Source organism: Anolis sagrei, chromosome X (genome assembly GCF_037176765.1).
Source record: "Anolis sagrei isolate rAnoSag1 chromosome X, rAnoSag1.mat, whole genome shotgun sequence".
Classification (NCBI taxonomy): Eukaryota; Metazoa; Chordata; class Lepidosauria; order Squamata; family Dactyloidae; genus Anolis; species Anolis sagrei.
Window position 1 is genome coordinate 25,355,190 of NC_090034.1, and position 12,536 is coordinate 25,367,725.

The 12,536-nt window shown below is 39.8% G+C and overlaps 1 protein-coding gene across 1 annotated transcript in view; it reads right to left on the bottom strand.

Moving 5' to 3' along the window:
- The window catches only part of SMG1 (SMG1 nonsense mediated mRNA decay associated PI3K related kinase), a 76,516-nt gene that overhangs the window by 22,174 nt on the left and 41,806 nt on the right, over window positions 1-12,536 (bottom strand). The window contains exons 32-42 of the mRNA XM_060786319.2: window positions 8,346-8,490; window positions 7,471-7,606; window positions 5,876-6,106; window positions 5,591-5,768; window positions 5,210-5,371; window positions 3,908-4,125; window positions 3,589-3,743; window positions 2,987-3,209; window positions 2,529-2,775; window positions 1,884-2,113; window positions 1,276-1,524 (exon numbers count right to left, since the gene is read on the bottom strand). Of these exons, the coding sequence (XP_060642302.2) occupies window positions 1,276-1,524; window positions 1,884-2,113; window positions 2,529-2,775; window positions 2,987-3,209; window positions 3,589-3,743; window positions 3,908-4,125; window positions 5,210-5,371; window positions 5,591-5,768; window positions 5,876-6,106; window positions 7,471-7,606; window positions 8,346-8,490 (2,174 nt within the window). The remainder of the gene's footprint in view (window positions 1-1,275; window positions 1,525-1,883; window positions 2,114-2,528; window positions 2,776-2,986; window positions 3,210-3,588; window positions 3,744-3,907; window positions 4,126-5,209; window positions 5,372-5,590; window positions 5,769-5,875; window positions 6,107-7,470; window positions 7,607-8,345; window positions 8,491-12,536) is intronic.

Sequence of the window (12,536 nt, forward strand, 5' to 3'; positions counted from 1 at the left end):
GCCCCAAAGCTTATCACAGCCCCATTTGGGATCCTCAAACTGAAAAATCGGTGTAGCTTGCTACCTAAGTGGCTGTGTTAGGCATTCACATGAATTCAGGAGAAAAGAAGGAGTGCCAACAGAGGATATTCTGCTACGTGAGGCTAAAAACCAAGTATGCCAACATGGCATGAAAAATATTGAAGATGCCCTACGCCCCGCAGTATCAAATATTCAGCCAAGATGTAATCAAAAAGCACCCTCATCTCATTAGTATGCAAATTGGCTTTAATCTTTTCTAAATGATAAAACTATAGCTATACCAAGAAATTTATTTTATGATTTATTACCAGTAAAGGTTAAAAAAAAAACCAGGTGAAAAGGGGTTGGAAGTCTTGTATAATAGCAGTCATGCACAGGTCAGGCACAGGAGCTGGGAAGAATGGATTGTGAACTTTTCTTTTTGTTGCTATGTGCCTTGAAGTCAATTCCAGCCTATGGAGACCCTACAATATGGCTTTCTTGGCCAGATTTTTCAGTGGAAGTTTGCCATTATTGTCCTTTAAGGGCAAGAGAATATGATCACACAATGGGTTTCCATAGCTGAGTGGGAATTGGAACGCAGGTCTCCCTACAGCACACAGCTATTTTTTTTATAACTTGCAATAGATGAGAAAAATTAGATAAGCTCCTGCTCTACACCCTCCCTAAAGCAGACTGTGATTTAGTATAGCCTCTAATCTTATTATTACTGTATATACTTGAATATAAGCCGACCTGAATATAAGCCAAGGCACCTAATTTTACCACAAAAAACTGGGAAAATGTATTGACTCGAGAATAAGCCAAGGGTGGGAAATGCAGCAGCTACAGTAAATTTCAAAATAAAAAAAGATTCTAATAAAACTAAAAATAATAATAGAGTAAAAAATAAATGTAATAATAATAATAGAGTAAAATAACAAATGTAATAAAACAATAGAGTAATGTAAATAAAATAAGAGTAAATTAATAAACCTAGTAATAATAATAATAATAATAATAATAATAACCCAGTAAAAAATGAATAACTTTGACTCGAGTATAAGCCAAAGGAGGCTTTTTCAGCCTTAAAAAACGCCTGAAAAACTCGGCTTATACTTGAGTATATATGGTACATGACACCCAAAGTCTCAATACAAAGCAATGAAGTCATAGGGGTCTATGTCATTCATACACAAGGAAGTGTGTACATATTAGATACCATACTTATTCAAAACACTTGCTAGTTCTACCTTACAGGGGATTTCTACCTACCTGTGTCACTCTCCACCACTCATCAGGTGTAGTACATGATGACCACAGTTCTTTTGCAAGGAGATTGGGTGGTGTTGTTTCCATCAGTTCTTCCAAAACAGACTTCATGACATTGAGAGGCCAATCTCGGCGAGACACATCCAAACTAAGCCCAACAGCCTTCAAAGCGGGTCCAATTTTACTGTAGTACAATTCACTGGGTCTAGGTACAATTCCAGGATTTTGAGGAGTCTGATAGGAATCTTGAGCCTAAAAATATAATCCATTAAATGCGATTTGCATCCTTCAAATCTGAGGAATATTTCTGATCGTTTATTAGAAATATTATTCTATATATTTAGAGCCTGGCTAGAAGATGATTTGTAATAGATAAAACAAATACTCAATTTTTGGTTGGCATATGATTTCAAAAAAGTTATTGTGTCATATTTGATTGGCACTGGAACACAAAGCAATTCATCCTATTGACTGAAGTCTTGGGCACATTCTTCCAGATCAAATTTTTGATCCTGCCTTAATAAATCATAACACCTTAATGGGTTATATATTAATATAACTTTCATGTGAAAGTATACGTAGATAGTGTCAGGCTTTATAAAACGTTTTACCTTTTGGGCCTGTAAAGCAGCTTCTCTCTGCTGCCACCTTTTATAAAGTCCAAATAAAGGTGTGGCTCCATCCACCCACTGAATGAGGCCTGATCTTGTTCCCAGTGGCGTGACAGAATAATGCCTGGCATGAAATCGAGGTGTCTCTTGACGATTTATGGTAGCAAACATTGTATTAACAATTGATAAAAACTGCATGATCCGCTCGTCAAGATGCAGGTCTTCCAGTCCTATATGGAAAGGTAGGTGCTTACAGTTATGAATGAAATAGCAGAAACATCTCTTTGAGATTACACATCTATGTGGACACATATTTTAAAAAGTCAGGCAACTGTTCACAACAAAGAGAAATGACTCTGAATTGAGCTACTAGAGTCAGAATCTTCTGAGGAAGAGAAAACCATGCCTAAACACAAGAATGCCAAGCAACAGGCAAAAGTTAAAAGGGGCAATTGTGGCCCATGAGAAGAGGATTAGGTCCTCAAGCCCTTCCTCTGTTTTTTTTTTTTAAAGACTAGGGGGAAAAGCCAAAGTCTTTGGCTTGCACTTTAATGCCCTCTCATCGTCCTTAAAACTATATGAAGAGCCAGTAGTGATCTCCCACTTTAATCCATGAGAATCCATGAGAAGGTATATCATTCTTACCTTTGAACAGGTATGGGTAGTTTTTCCCATCTGAACCCAGAAAAAGTAGCTTTTTGGGCTTTGTTTTTGTAGGAAGGATGGTAATTGTGCTCCCCACGCTATGAATAGTGACGGTGTCTCTGGCAGAGACTTCTCCAGGGAGAGCAATTTCTGTGTTGGTCATGGCAGCCAGCCAGGGACTGATTTCTTCAAGGCGCAATATATAACTGGCCCGCTTCTGGGCTCTCTGCTGAAGATTGAGCATCACCTGTTTTCCAAGACACAAGTTTAAAATACAGTCCAAGTCTCTGCATACTTGCAACTGTTAGTAACAAAAGGGCAAGTCACTTCAGAGAAGTCAACTATTTAATTTATCATAGTGAAATTATACAGATCCTCCAAGTACTTATTACAAAACAGGCATGACTTTTGAGTACATATACAGTGACAGAACACTTGGCAAGCTTGAAACACTCTACCTCTTTAAAAGGGATCCAGCTGCTTCCTGGCTTTGCAGGGTTGGATGGGTTCTTCAGTTTCTCCAGGGCATTTTCAATGGAATCACCATAGTTGTCCTGGAACCACTTCTCGTGCGGTGTTTCAGCAGGAGCGGCAGTAATACTCCTCACATGTTCCAAAGCAAAAACTATGGGTTTCATCAGGGCGGTATGCTTTTCACGCATGATAGCTATTTTTTCTTCTCTAAAAACGCAGTGGGATTGGGACAAATATTACTAGGATTTCAAGAATACTACTACAAGTGTTTTCATAAAATACTAGTGCTAATAACTAATAATGTATTTAATTTTTGAATCAGGCCTCCATTTACAATGAATGCTCAAAGTGACTCCCAACTAAAGTATACAATGCTATAATATTAAACAAAAGGCTAATGACAAAGTAATGTTCTGGAACATGGCAGGTTGAATTCATTAAGAGTGACTTGTTTGTTTCTTATTAGGGATGTTAGACTGATGTCTTGTATTAGCAGTGAATCAGGGTAAACCACATCCCTCCTCCAGCTCTGATTCTGGTTTCTGAGAGGAAAGACATTCCACTTACAGCATTAAGCAAATCTTACTTGCGTAGAGTGTTGTTGTTCTGGACTCTCTTTACTTCATCTTCTAGCTGCTGGATCCGCCTAAGGACATACATATGCTGTTGCAAAAGGACCCCCAGCCAAAGTTCATCCCAAAGGACAGTTACTCTGCGCAATTCTGCCACGAGCATCTGAACCTGGATTGACATCAATGCAAAGAGAAATGGTGGCTGTACAATATATCACAGGATATATTCCCCAAATATGTAAAAGTAATTTCCTCCTGCATGGAGGTACTTAATTGTGTATCCCTTGTTTGCAAGTGTAAATAACATAAATAAAACTGCAGATCCAACTATACCTGTAAAACCATGGTTGGATTTGCAGTGGATAACTTCTCTACAATTTTGCTGTAGCAGTCCTGCATCATCGCTTGGTCCTCATTCAAGCCCATTTTGGTTTCATCCTTTATGCTCTCTTGAGAAGCTGGTGGGCTTCCTCCATCACATTCACTACCCAGCAATTCTTCACCTTGAATGTTACCCAAAAAGGTAGGGATCGCAGAGGGAAACTTGCTCCCTAGGTTAAAAATAATAATAATAATAATAATAATAATAATAAATCTTTATTTATATTCCGCTTTTCTCCCTAAATGGGACTCAAAGCGGCTTACAACATTATATAAATGACCATACAAAACAATATGCATATGTAAAATAACATATAAAATGAATTTACAATAAGAAATAAATAAACATATTTTAAAACATTTGTCTAATACAATTGTTCTGGGCAACTCAACAAGACAGATAGTAAACATTAGCACAACTCAATAAAAGTTAGCCTTCCTGACATTACAACTAAGTGTCTTCATCAAAAGCTTGCACAAACAGGAAGGTCTTTAGCTGCTTTTTAAAGGTTTTGAAAGAAAAAAAACATATTAATTTCTCCTAATTCAAATCACATATTAGTTTCCTATCCCTTCTGCTCTCACTGGGTGAGTCTATATGAAGGAATCCTAATACTAATAATGCTCAAAAACTACAAGCAAGGCATGGGGCACTAAAATGTCTCTACCATAAACACAACAAAATCAAACTTTTTGTAATGATCAGAAATGAGATTAGCACAGTTTAAATCAATTTTATGCTGATTTTAAATATGTCTTAATTTTTTTCCCATCATGTCAACTTTTAAAAATATGACGAATGGTACATTACAGTGACTACTGTAAAGTCTGCACATTTCGCATCATATTCGTGTAACACAAGCCAACAATTATTTTTCATCAGATATAACTTTAGGACATTCCTATAGTTTTTTGCACTGAATTCAGATCTGTGTTTATTTTTTCTCTATCACATGTAGTTTTTGCAATGAGGCTAATTGAATAATACATTTACGCATTGATATCAATAGAATCTAATTGATATCAGTGCATAAACGCACTATTTGATTATCCTCATCATAAAAACTACATGTGATGCAAAAAAAAAAAAAAAAGCACAGATCTGAATCCAGCACAAAAAACTCTATTAGAAGGACCTAAAATTATACCTGATGAAAAATACTTGTTGGCTTGTGAAAGTAAATATACTAAACAATAAAATTACCAACTAACTTAGGAAATGAAATACTTGAAAAAAGTGCCCACGAAACATACCTGAAGCTTGAGATTCACTGCTAAGTGAAATAGTACCAACAATTGCAGGGTACAATATTAGATGAGGAGAATCTTGAGCTACCCGACAGAGAAGGTTGCAAATACTCTGGCGGACATATACTTCGGGGTGATTCAGTCGCGAGAAGAGTTGAGGAATGATACCTTCATAAAGATAAAAAATGGTGGCCCAAATCAAAGTTTGTACATTATAATTCAATTAGCATTTTTATATTTTACAGTCTAAACTCCATTTTTCTGTTAACTCTGTTTAAGTAAGTAGTATCATTGTTATCTCAGACAGTCGTATGGAGTCTACTTTGTGTCTTTCAGCCTTCTTGCAGATACCAGCACATAATTCTAGACTGATCAGCATTTTCATACCTCGCCATGGGGCCGTAGGTGTGGTTTCTAACCCATGTTCTAAATACTGCCTAAGCTCTCCGGCATGTTTCACAAGCAGCCTCAATAATCTCAATGTTGCCATCACAATGACATCATCAGTGCTCTGTTCTGAAATGTTTCTTAGATGCAGCCTGGGATCGTCTTCATCCAGAGGAACCTGCGTATTGAAAGAACCCATGCAAAGCGGTTTTCTTCACAGACTTTAAAACAGAATAAAGACCAAAAGGATTTTGCTTGCAAAATGGGTCACAACGCTGAGCATACCTGACCAGCATTCAACTTCAGGAAAGTAAAATAGGCGCTACACGAGAGTTTATAAAGACTGAAGATTCTGTCTACAACTTTTCTCCACACTTTGATCAGGCCCTCAGTTGAATTTTCATCAAGGTCTGAAAGCCAGGGGCAGCTTGTCAACAACTGATGCCAGATAACATCAACCATATCATCTTCCTCATTATCTTCATTCTCTGCAATTTGAAGGGTTATATCTTCATCCTAAATGCAAATCAAAAATATATAAATGGGAGATCCATTGTTTCTTTTCTACTATAATTTTATCTTCCAATCAGTTTACTGATGGCCAATATGCTAAAAATGTACAAAACAGATCCTCAAAATGATGATACAAGAATATAGCCAGATTTCCATATCCACAGATTCAACCATCCACCACTTGTATTTAAAAAAAAAATCCAAAAAGCAAACCTTGATTTTGCCATTAGATATAAGGGACTTAATTCTACTATATCACTGTATATAATGGGACTGAATAATCTGCAGATTTTTGTATCTCTGGGAACCATAGAACAAAAACCCCATGCAGATACTAAGAACCCAAGGTATTTAACAAAAGAGATAACCAAGTGATTAGCTTCAAGACATTCAAGGATTTATGAATGTCTGGCTATTTCAGATGCATGTGAATTTTAAGCCTTACATGTCTCTTTCAATTTCTGCTAAGACAGCATCACTTTGACCATGTCTACTGTCAGATTTCTGACTTGATTTTCTAAACATATTTACATGTGAAATTGAGTGACAGACTCACAAAGAGCTATTTTTATAATATTTTAATATTTTAAAAAAAACATTACACTGAAAGACACATCCTCATTCTGGCCTTTTCTCTAGATCAATGTTTCTCAAACTGTTTTCCTCCAGGTGTTTTGGACTTCAGCTCCCAAAAATCCCAGCCAGTTTGTCAACTGGAATTATGGGAGCTGAACTCCAAAAACATCTGGAGGAGCACAGCTTGAGAAACTCTGCTCTACATTGCTCACTTCCAGTCCACAATTTTTCTCCTGTCTCTTCTTTTTCGAACCAAGGATTTCACCCCCCCTTTTCTTTACTTTTTTTCAGACAACTTTTTAAAACCTATTAATGATGCTACAATATAACCAAGGAGCATATAGTAGATTACAGAAGGCATAGATCGGAAATCCAGCCTTTGGTTACCAATGGAGATGGAGTGGGTGGCCACTTTTAAGTTCCTGGGTGCTATATTGTTAAGGAGGACCTGAGCTGGGGCAGCATTTATACAGTGGCATTGGCTAAGAGGGTCCAGCAGAGACTGTATTATGTAAGGCTTTTAAGAAACCAACAACTGAATGAAAAACTGCTGGTGACTTTCTACTGCTGTGCTATAGAGTGTGTTCCAACCTACTGCATCTGTGTCTGATTTGCTAATTGTACAAAACAGATAGGAAGGCAGAGAATGATTGGTTGCCATCTTTCCTTCCTCTCCTCTTTGGAAGAATGTTATCATTCTCAAAATATTTTTAAGGATCCATTTCGCCCTGGATATTCCTTTTTTGAATTATTACTACCTGGCAGCTATTTTCGAAGCTGCTGATACCAACCTGAATCCCAGCAGGTCGACACACTGCTTGTCCAAGAATTCCATAGATTTTCTCTCTGTCTTCTTCTGTAATATTTTCTGGAAGCAGGCTTTGAACTTCGGCTTTCTCTCTTGGCAGCAAGCGAACACCTCCTTGACTAGAAATCACATATTTTATCTCTTCAAAAAGTATGTAAGCTAACTTCTCAAAGTGTGAAAGAATATGTTACAGAACTGCCAATGTATTATTTCAAGAATAAAATAAAAACTCCATGGTAATCCTTTCATTTCCCAAATCGGCTACCCATAATATACCTATTGTGTAACTCGTCCCTTATTTCTTGAATTAATAATAAGCTTTTTATATTCTTAGACAACTATATACATGAAGCCCTTTCATATACTCAACTGATTTTGTATTTGACCTGTTTAACAAATTCTGATATATTTGGACAGAACAAAACATCAAGTATTTAATCCATCCAAAGAACAAATTCTATTTGATAAAAACGTACACCAGACCAGAACCATCTATAATTTATCAACTTTTATATATCTGAGGAATTCAGGTGTATTAACCAATAGCTGACAAGGAGAAATGGCAGTGTCTTGTTCTCACTATTCCTGCTGGCATGCACGCCTATACTTCCTAGGCTATGAGAAATGGGAATCATTGGGGCACTCTTCTCGTCTCGGCTCATGAAGGCGAGCTTACTCATTTCCTTGCTCTACTCATCTCCCAAGGCTCACACATTAGGAAACAAGTACAGTTTTGTCAAAAAAGGTTCAAAGATTAAGAGAAATATGTCATAATGATTCCGTCAGAAAGTCAACTGCCTATAATCATTAGCCTGAAGCACATTTCGAACTTGTTTAGTGTTTAAGAGCAAGATTTACCTGGCATTATCAACCACCTTTCGGCCCCATCGGTAAGCCCAGCTGGCAAGTGCAGCCCACGATTTAGCGACTTCTGGTGCTTGAGCTGAAGACAGGCGGTAGAGCTGCCCCAAAATGAAGTCAGGTTCTCCAACACCAATATTGACTAGAATGGAGAACAAAATGTTGTTAATGTCTTCTATATTTTCAGTTAGTATTTATATATTTGAAATATTTAACAAAATGTTTTGAGAAACAGAATGGAGAACAAAACACGTAGCAATAATTTTAAAAAGTACATGTGACAAGGTTAGAAGAAGCCCGAATGGCTTGATTTTTACATGCCTTTTTATTGTAATGCCTCTGCTTTTTAGGGTGAAGCCTAGACCTTTATGACGTATATGTTGCCTAAGAAATCCTGAAGCATTTTTAATTTAAATTTACTGGATTGATTTGATACATAGTATGGCCGCTGCAATGAAATCAATGGAGCTTAAGTTAGTTGTGATTTATCTGTAGCGATATGAAAATATGCAAGTTGCTTACCTGTAACTGTTTCCTCGAGTGGTAGTCTGTGAAATTCGCACATAATGGGTTTTAGTTCTCCACATGCGCAGCTGTTCGGAACCTTCTAGAATCTTATGAATGAAACATTTTGGCGGAGACCCCACCCACTCTCCCCATTGTGCCCGAGCGGGGCGGAGCCTTAGTCCCATAGCCGCCAGCAGCAGCTGAGAGGAAGGCATGACCACTGCAGGGAGGATGGGCGGGGATGTGCGAATTTCACAGACTACCACTCGAGGAAACAGTTACAGGTAAGCAACTTGCATTTCCTCTTCGTGGAGTTTGTGAAAGACGCAGATAATGGGTGATTAGCAAGCTACTAACCTTTGGAGGCGGGGTCATGCGACGCAGGAAAACAGCACCACTTGACCGAAGGCTGCATCCTTCCTTGCCAGAGCATTCAACTTGTAGTGTGTAGTGAATGTTGACGGCGTCGACCAAGTTGTCGCCCTGCAGATGTCATCAATGGGAATGCCTGCGAGGTGGAAACGGCCCTTGTTGAGTGAGCACAGACCTGCTGAAGGGGCTCCTTCCCCGCAAGCTGGTATTCTAGTCATATTGTTGAGACAATTTATGAGGCCAACCTCTGCAACGATACAGGCAAGCCCAGTGGGTCTTTCTGGTACTTGAGAAAGAGCTTGACTGATTTTCTGTGTAGAACAGTCCTGTTAGTGTATAAGGCCAAAGCCCGCATGACGTCGAGGGAGTGTAGAGCCACTGCCAAAGGGGAGGAAGGATTAGGGGAAAATGCTGGCAAGGAGATATCCTGTGATAGATGCAAGCGAGAGACTACCTTTGGCAGGAATGAAATAGCTTGATCATGGAGTCATGAAGCATGACGGGCCTCCTGCACGTCGTCTATGCCATGAGATGGCCGCCAGGTAGCACTTGAGTGATGATAAAGATAACCTTTTATTGGACAGGTGAACCAGAAAGTACAAAATAATTGGTGTGGGGGCCATAAGCGGGTCTGCCCCCAATGGCTTGAGGAACTATAGGAACCGAGACCATTTGTAGGTATAGGCCTTCTTGGTTGCTGCTTTCTGGGCTACATTGATTACACTGTTCTACAAATTTTCAGTTTTTCTCAGTCGGAAATGAAATGTGCCGTTTCTTAATAAATTTAACATGCTGAATTCAAATATAATAATTAAATGTGTTAATTGGCTCTGGTTTTTATGCAACAGCTATTTCAATTTTCTCCACAATAGGTAATTCGTTAATATTATGATAATGCGCCTAACCTTACTGCATGTATATAAACCGTGAATATTTACTAAATTTTAGTCAAATTATATTGCCAATAGTGTATACATGAGAAATATTTATTTAATTAGTGTATTGTTTATGTTTGTGCAGCAAGAAACTATATTAGTAGGCCTAATGCAGTTGAAAAGTCTGAAAGTTTAAATGTCGCTTTAATCGTGACTTTCGTTTATATCCTGTTTGCTTCTCTTGACTTTTCTTTTGTATTCAAGGAAAGGATTGTCTCTTACAATGCTCCAGCAGTAGTCTGACAGCATTGAGGAGTCCATTTGCCTTGATCTCTTTTTTCCATAGTGCTTTATTTACACACGTGCGAGGAGGCATAACTACAGTAAAAAGAACAATGTCAAACGATTTTTAACGATACTGTCTCAGTCTTCAACTGACTGACCCTCACCGTTCAAAAGTCTGGCCTTATATAGGGCTTTCTGACTTTTGCACACGGCACTAATACTGCATCATCAAACTTTCTAGAATATTCTAGAATCTTCCATAGTGTAAGTCGCAACATGCATTTTTTCAACCATACGTGATCACGTGATTGCTTCTATCATAAAAACTAGAGCCAATATACATTTTTAAATGTCATTTTCGTTTTCAGCACCCCAAAATCATAAAAGAACAACTATTTTCAGGCCCGCAACTTTTTCTCCGTTGAACAGTGTTATCTGTTGCACTGCCTCCAAGAGTGGTGCTGGGGTCGCAGCCTCCAAGCTGTGAGTTGCAGGGAGGCTAGATCTGGGTGGTGGACGCGACCCTCCTGGATGGACGGTAGATCCGGTCTGGACCACAAACGGAGATACTCCCTGCGAGAGGCTCGGAGAAGGGCGAACCAGTGCTGGCGAGGCCACCATGGGGTGACGAGCATCGGGTCCGCCTCGTCCGCGATCATCTTAGCCACCACCCTGGATATTAGAGGAACTGGAGGGAGTGCATATAGCGGGCCCCGAAACCATGTGTACATGAAAGCATCCCCGATGCATCCCGGTACTGTTCTGGAGGGAAGTCTGGCACAGAACGTGCTGCATTGTTTGTTCACTGGCGACAAGAACAGGTCAACATCTGGCTGGCCCCAGTGACGGGCTAGGAGATTGAATTCTGCTCAGTGGAGTTGCCACTCGTGGTTTGAGGTTGGTGTCTGGCTGAGGGCGTCGGCAAGGAGATTCTCCTCTCCCGGGAGGTGCACCGTAGTGAGATGGATCTTTCGTGGAATGCACCATTCCCATATTGCCACAGCTAGGTGGAGAAGGCTGGAGGAGCGTGTTCCGCCCTGTTTGTTGATATAAAATCCCACTGTCATATTGTCTGTTAGCAGTTGTACTGTATGTCCGGTGATCTGGGGCTCGAACACATGCAGGGCTTTCTGTACTGCCAAGAGTTTGAGGTAATTGATGTGGTGGCTTGCCTCCTCTTAGTACCACTGCTCATGTATTGTCAAGTCCTGGAGGTGCGCATCCTTGCATCGAGGCATCCGTTGAGAGCCAATGGGACAGACGAGGTTGTCTGAAGGGCATGCCTGAAAGGACGTGCTTTCTTGGCGTCCACCATCGAAGGGAGGATAGGATGCGTTGCAGTGGGTGAAGCCGTGTGTTTTGGCTGTCGGTTTGAGGTCTGAATACACACAGAAACCAGTGTTGCAGCGGGCGCATCCTGAGCCTTGCGAACTTGGTGACAGATGTCGTTGAGGCCATGTGCCCCAGCAGAGATTGGATGGCCCATGCAGAAGCATATCACCAAGCGCAAATGTTGTCCACAGCAGATCTGATGGTGTGAAAACAGTCTTCTGGAAGCTAGGCCTTTTCTTTGATGGAATCTATTGTCGCACTGATGAACTGGACATGACAAGAAGGGCTCAAATTGGATTTTTCGAAGCTGACCATGTGTCCTAGGCTCTGTAAGAGAGACAGCATGAAGGCAACATCAGAATGGAGGCGTGACTGACTACGCTGTGAGTAGCCAGTCATCTAAATATGGAAACATTACGACTCCTCTCTGGCTCAGGTAAGCAGCTACGACTGCAATGCATTTTGTAAAGATACGGGGCGCTGTTGCAAGTCCAAAAGGGAGTACGTTGAAAGAATATAACTGGGTGCCTAAGGCAAAACTAAGAAATCTCTGATGATCTGGTCTAATTGAAAAATGAAAATATGTGTCCATCCCGCAGATCAATTGTTGCAAATCATGCTCCTGGTCTTAATAGTGGGAGGATAGTCGAGAGGGTGACCATCTGGAATTTGCGAGGCTTGATGAAATAACTGACATCCCTTAAATCTAGTATGGGGCGGAGGCTTCCGCCTCTCTTGGAAATTAAGAAGTATCTGGAAAGGAAACAGTACTTAGCCTCGGAGAATTTGAGTTTGGAAATAGCTCCTTCATCCAAAA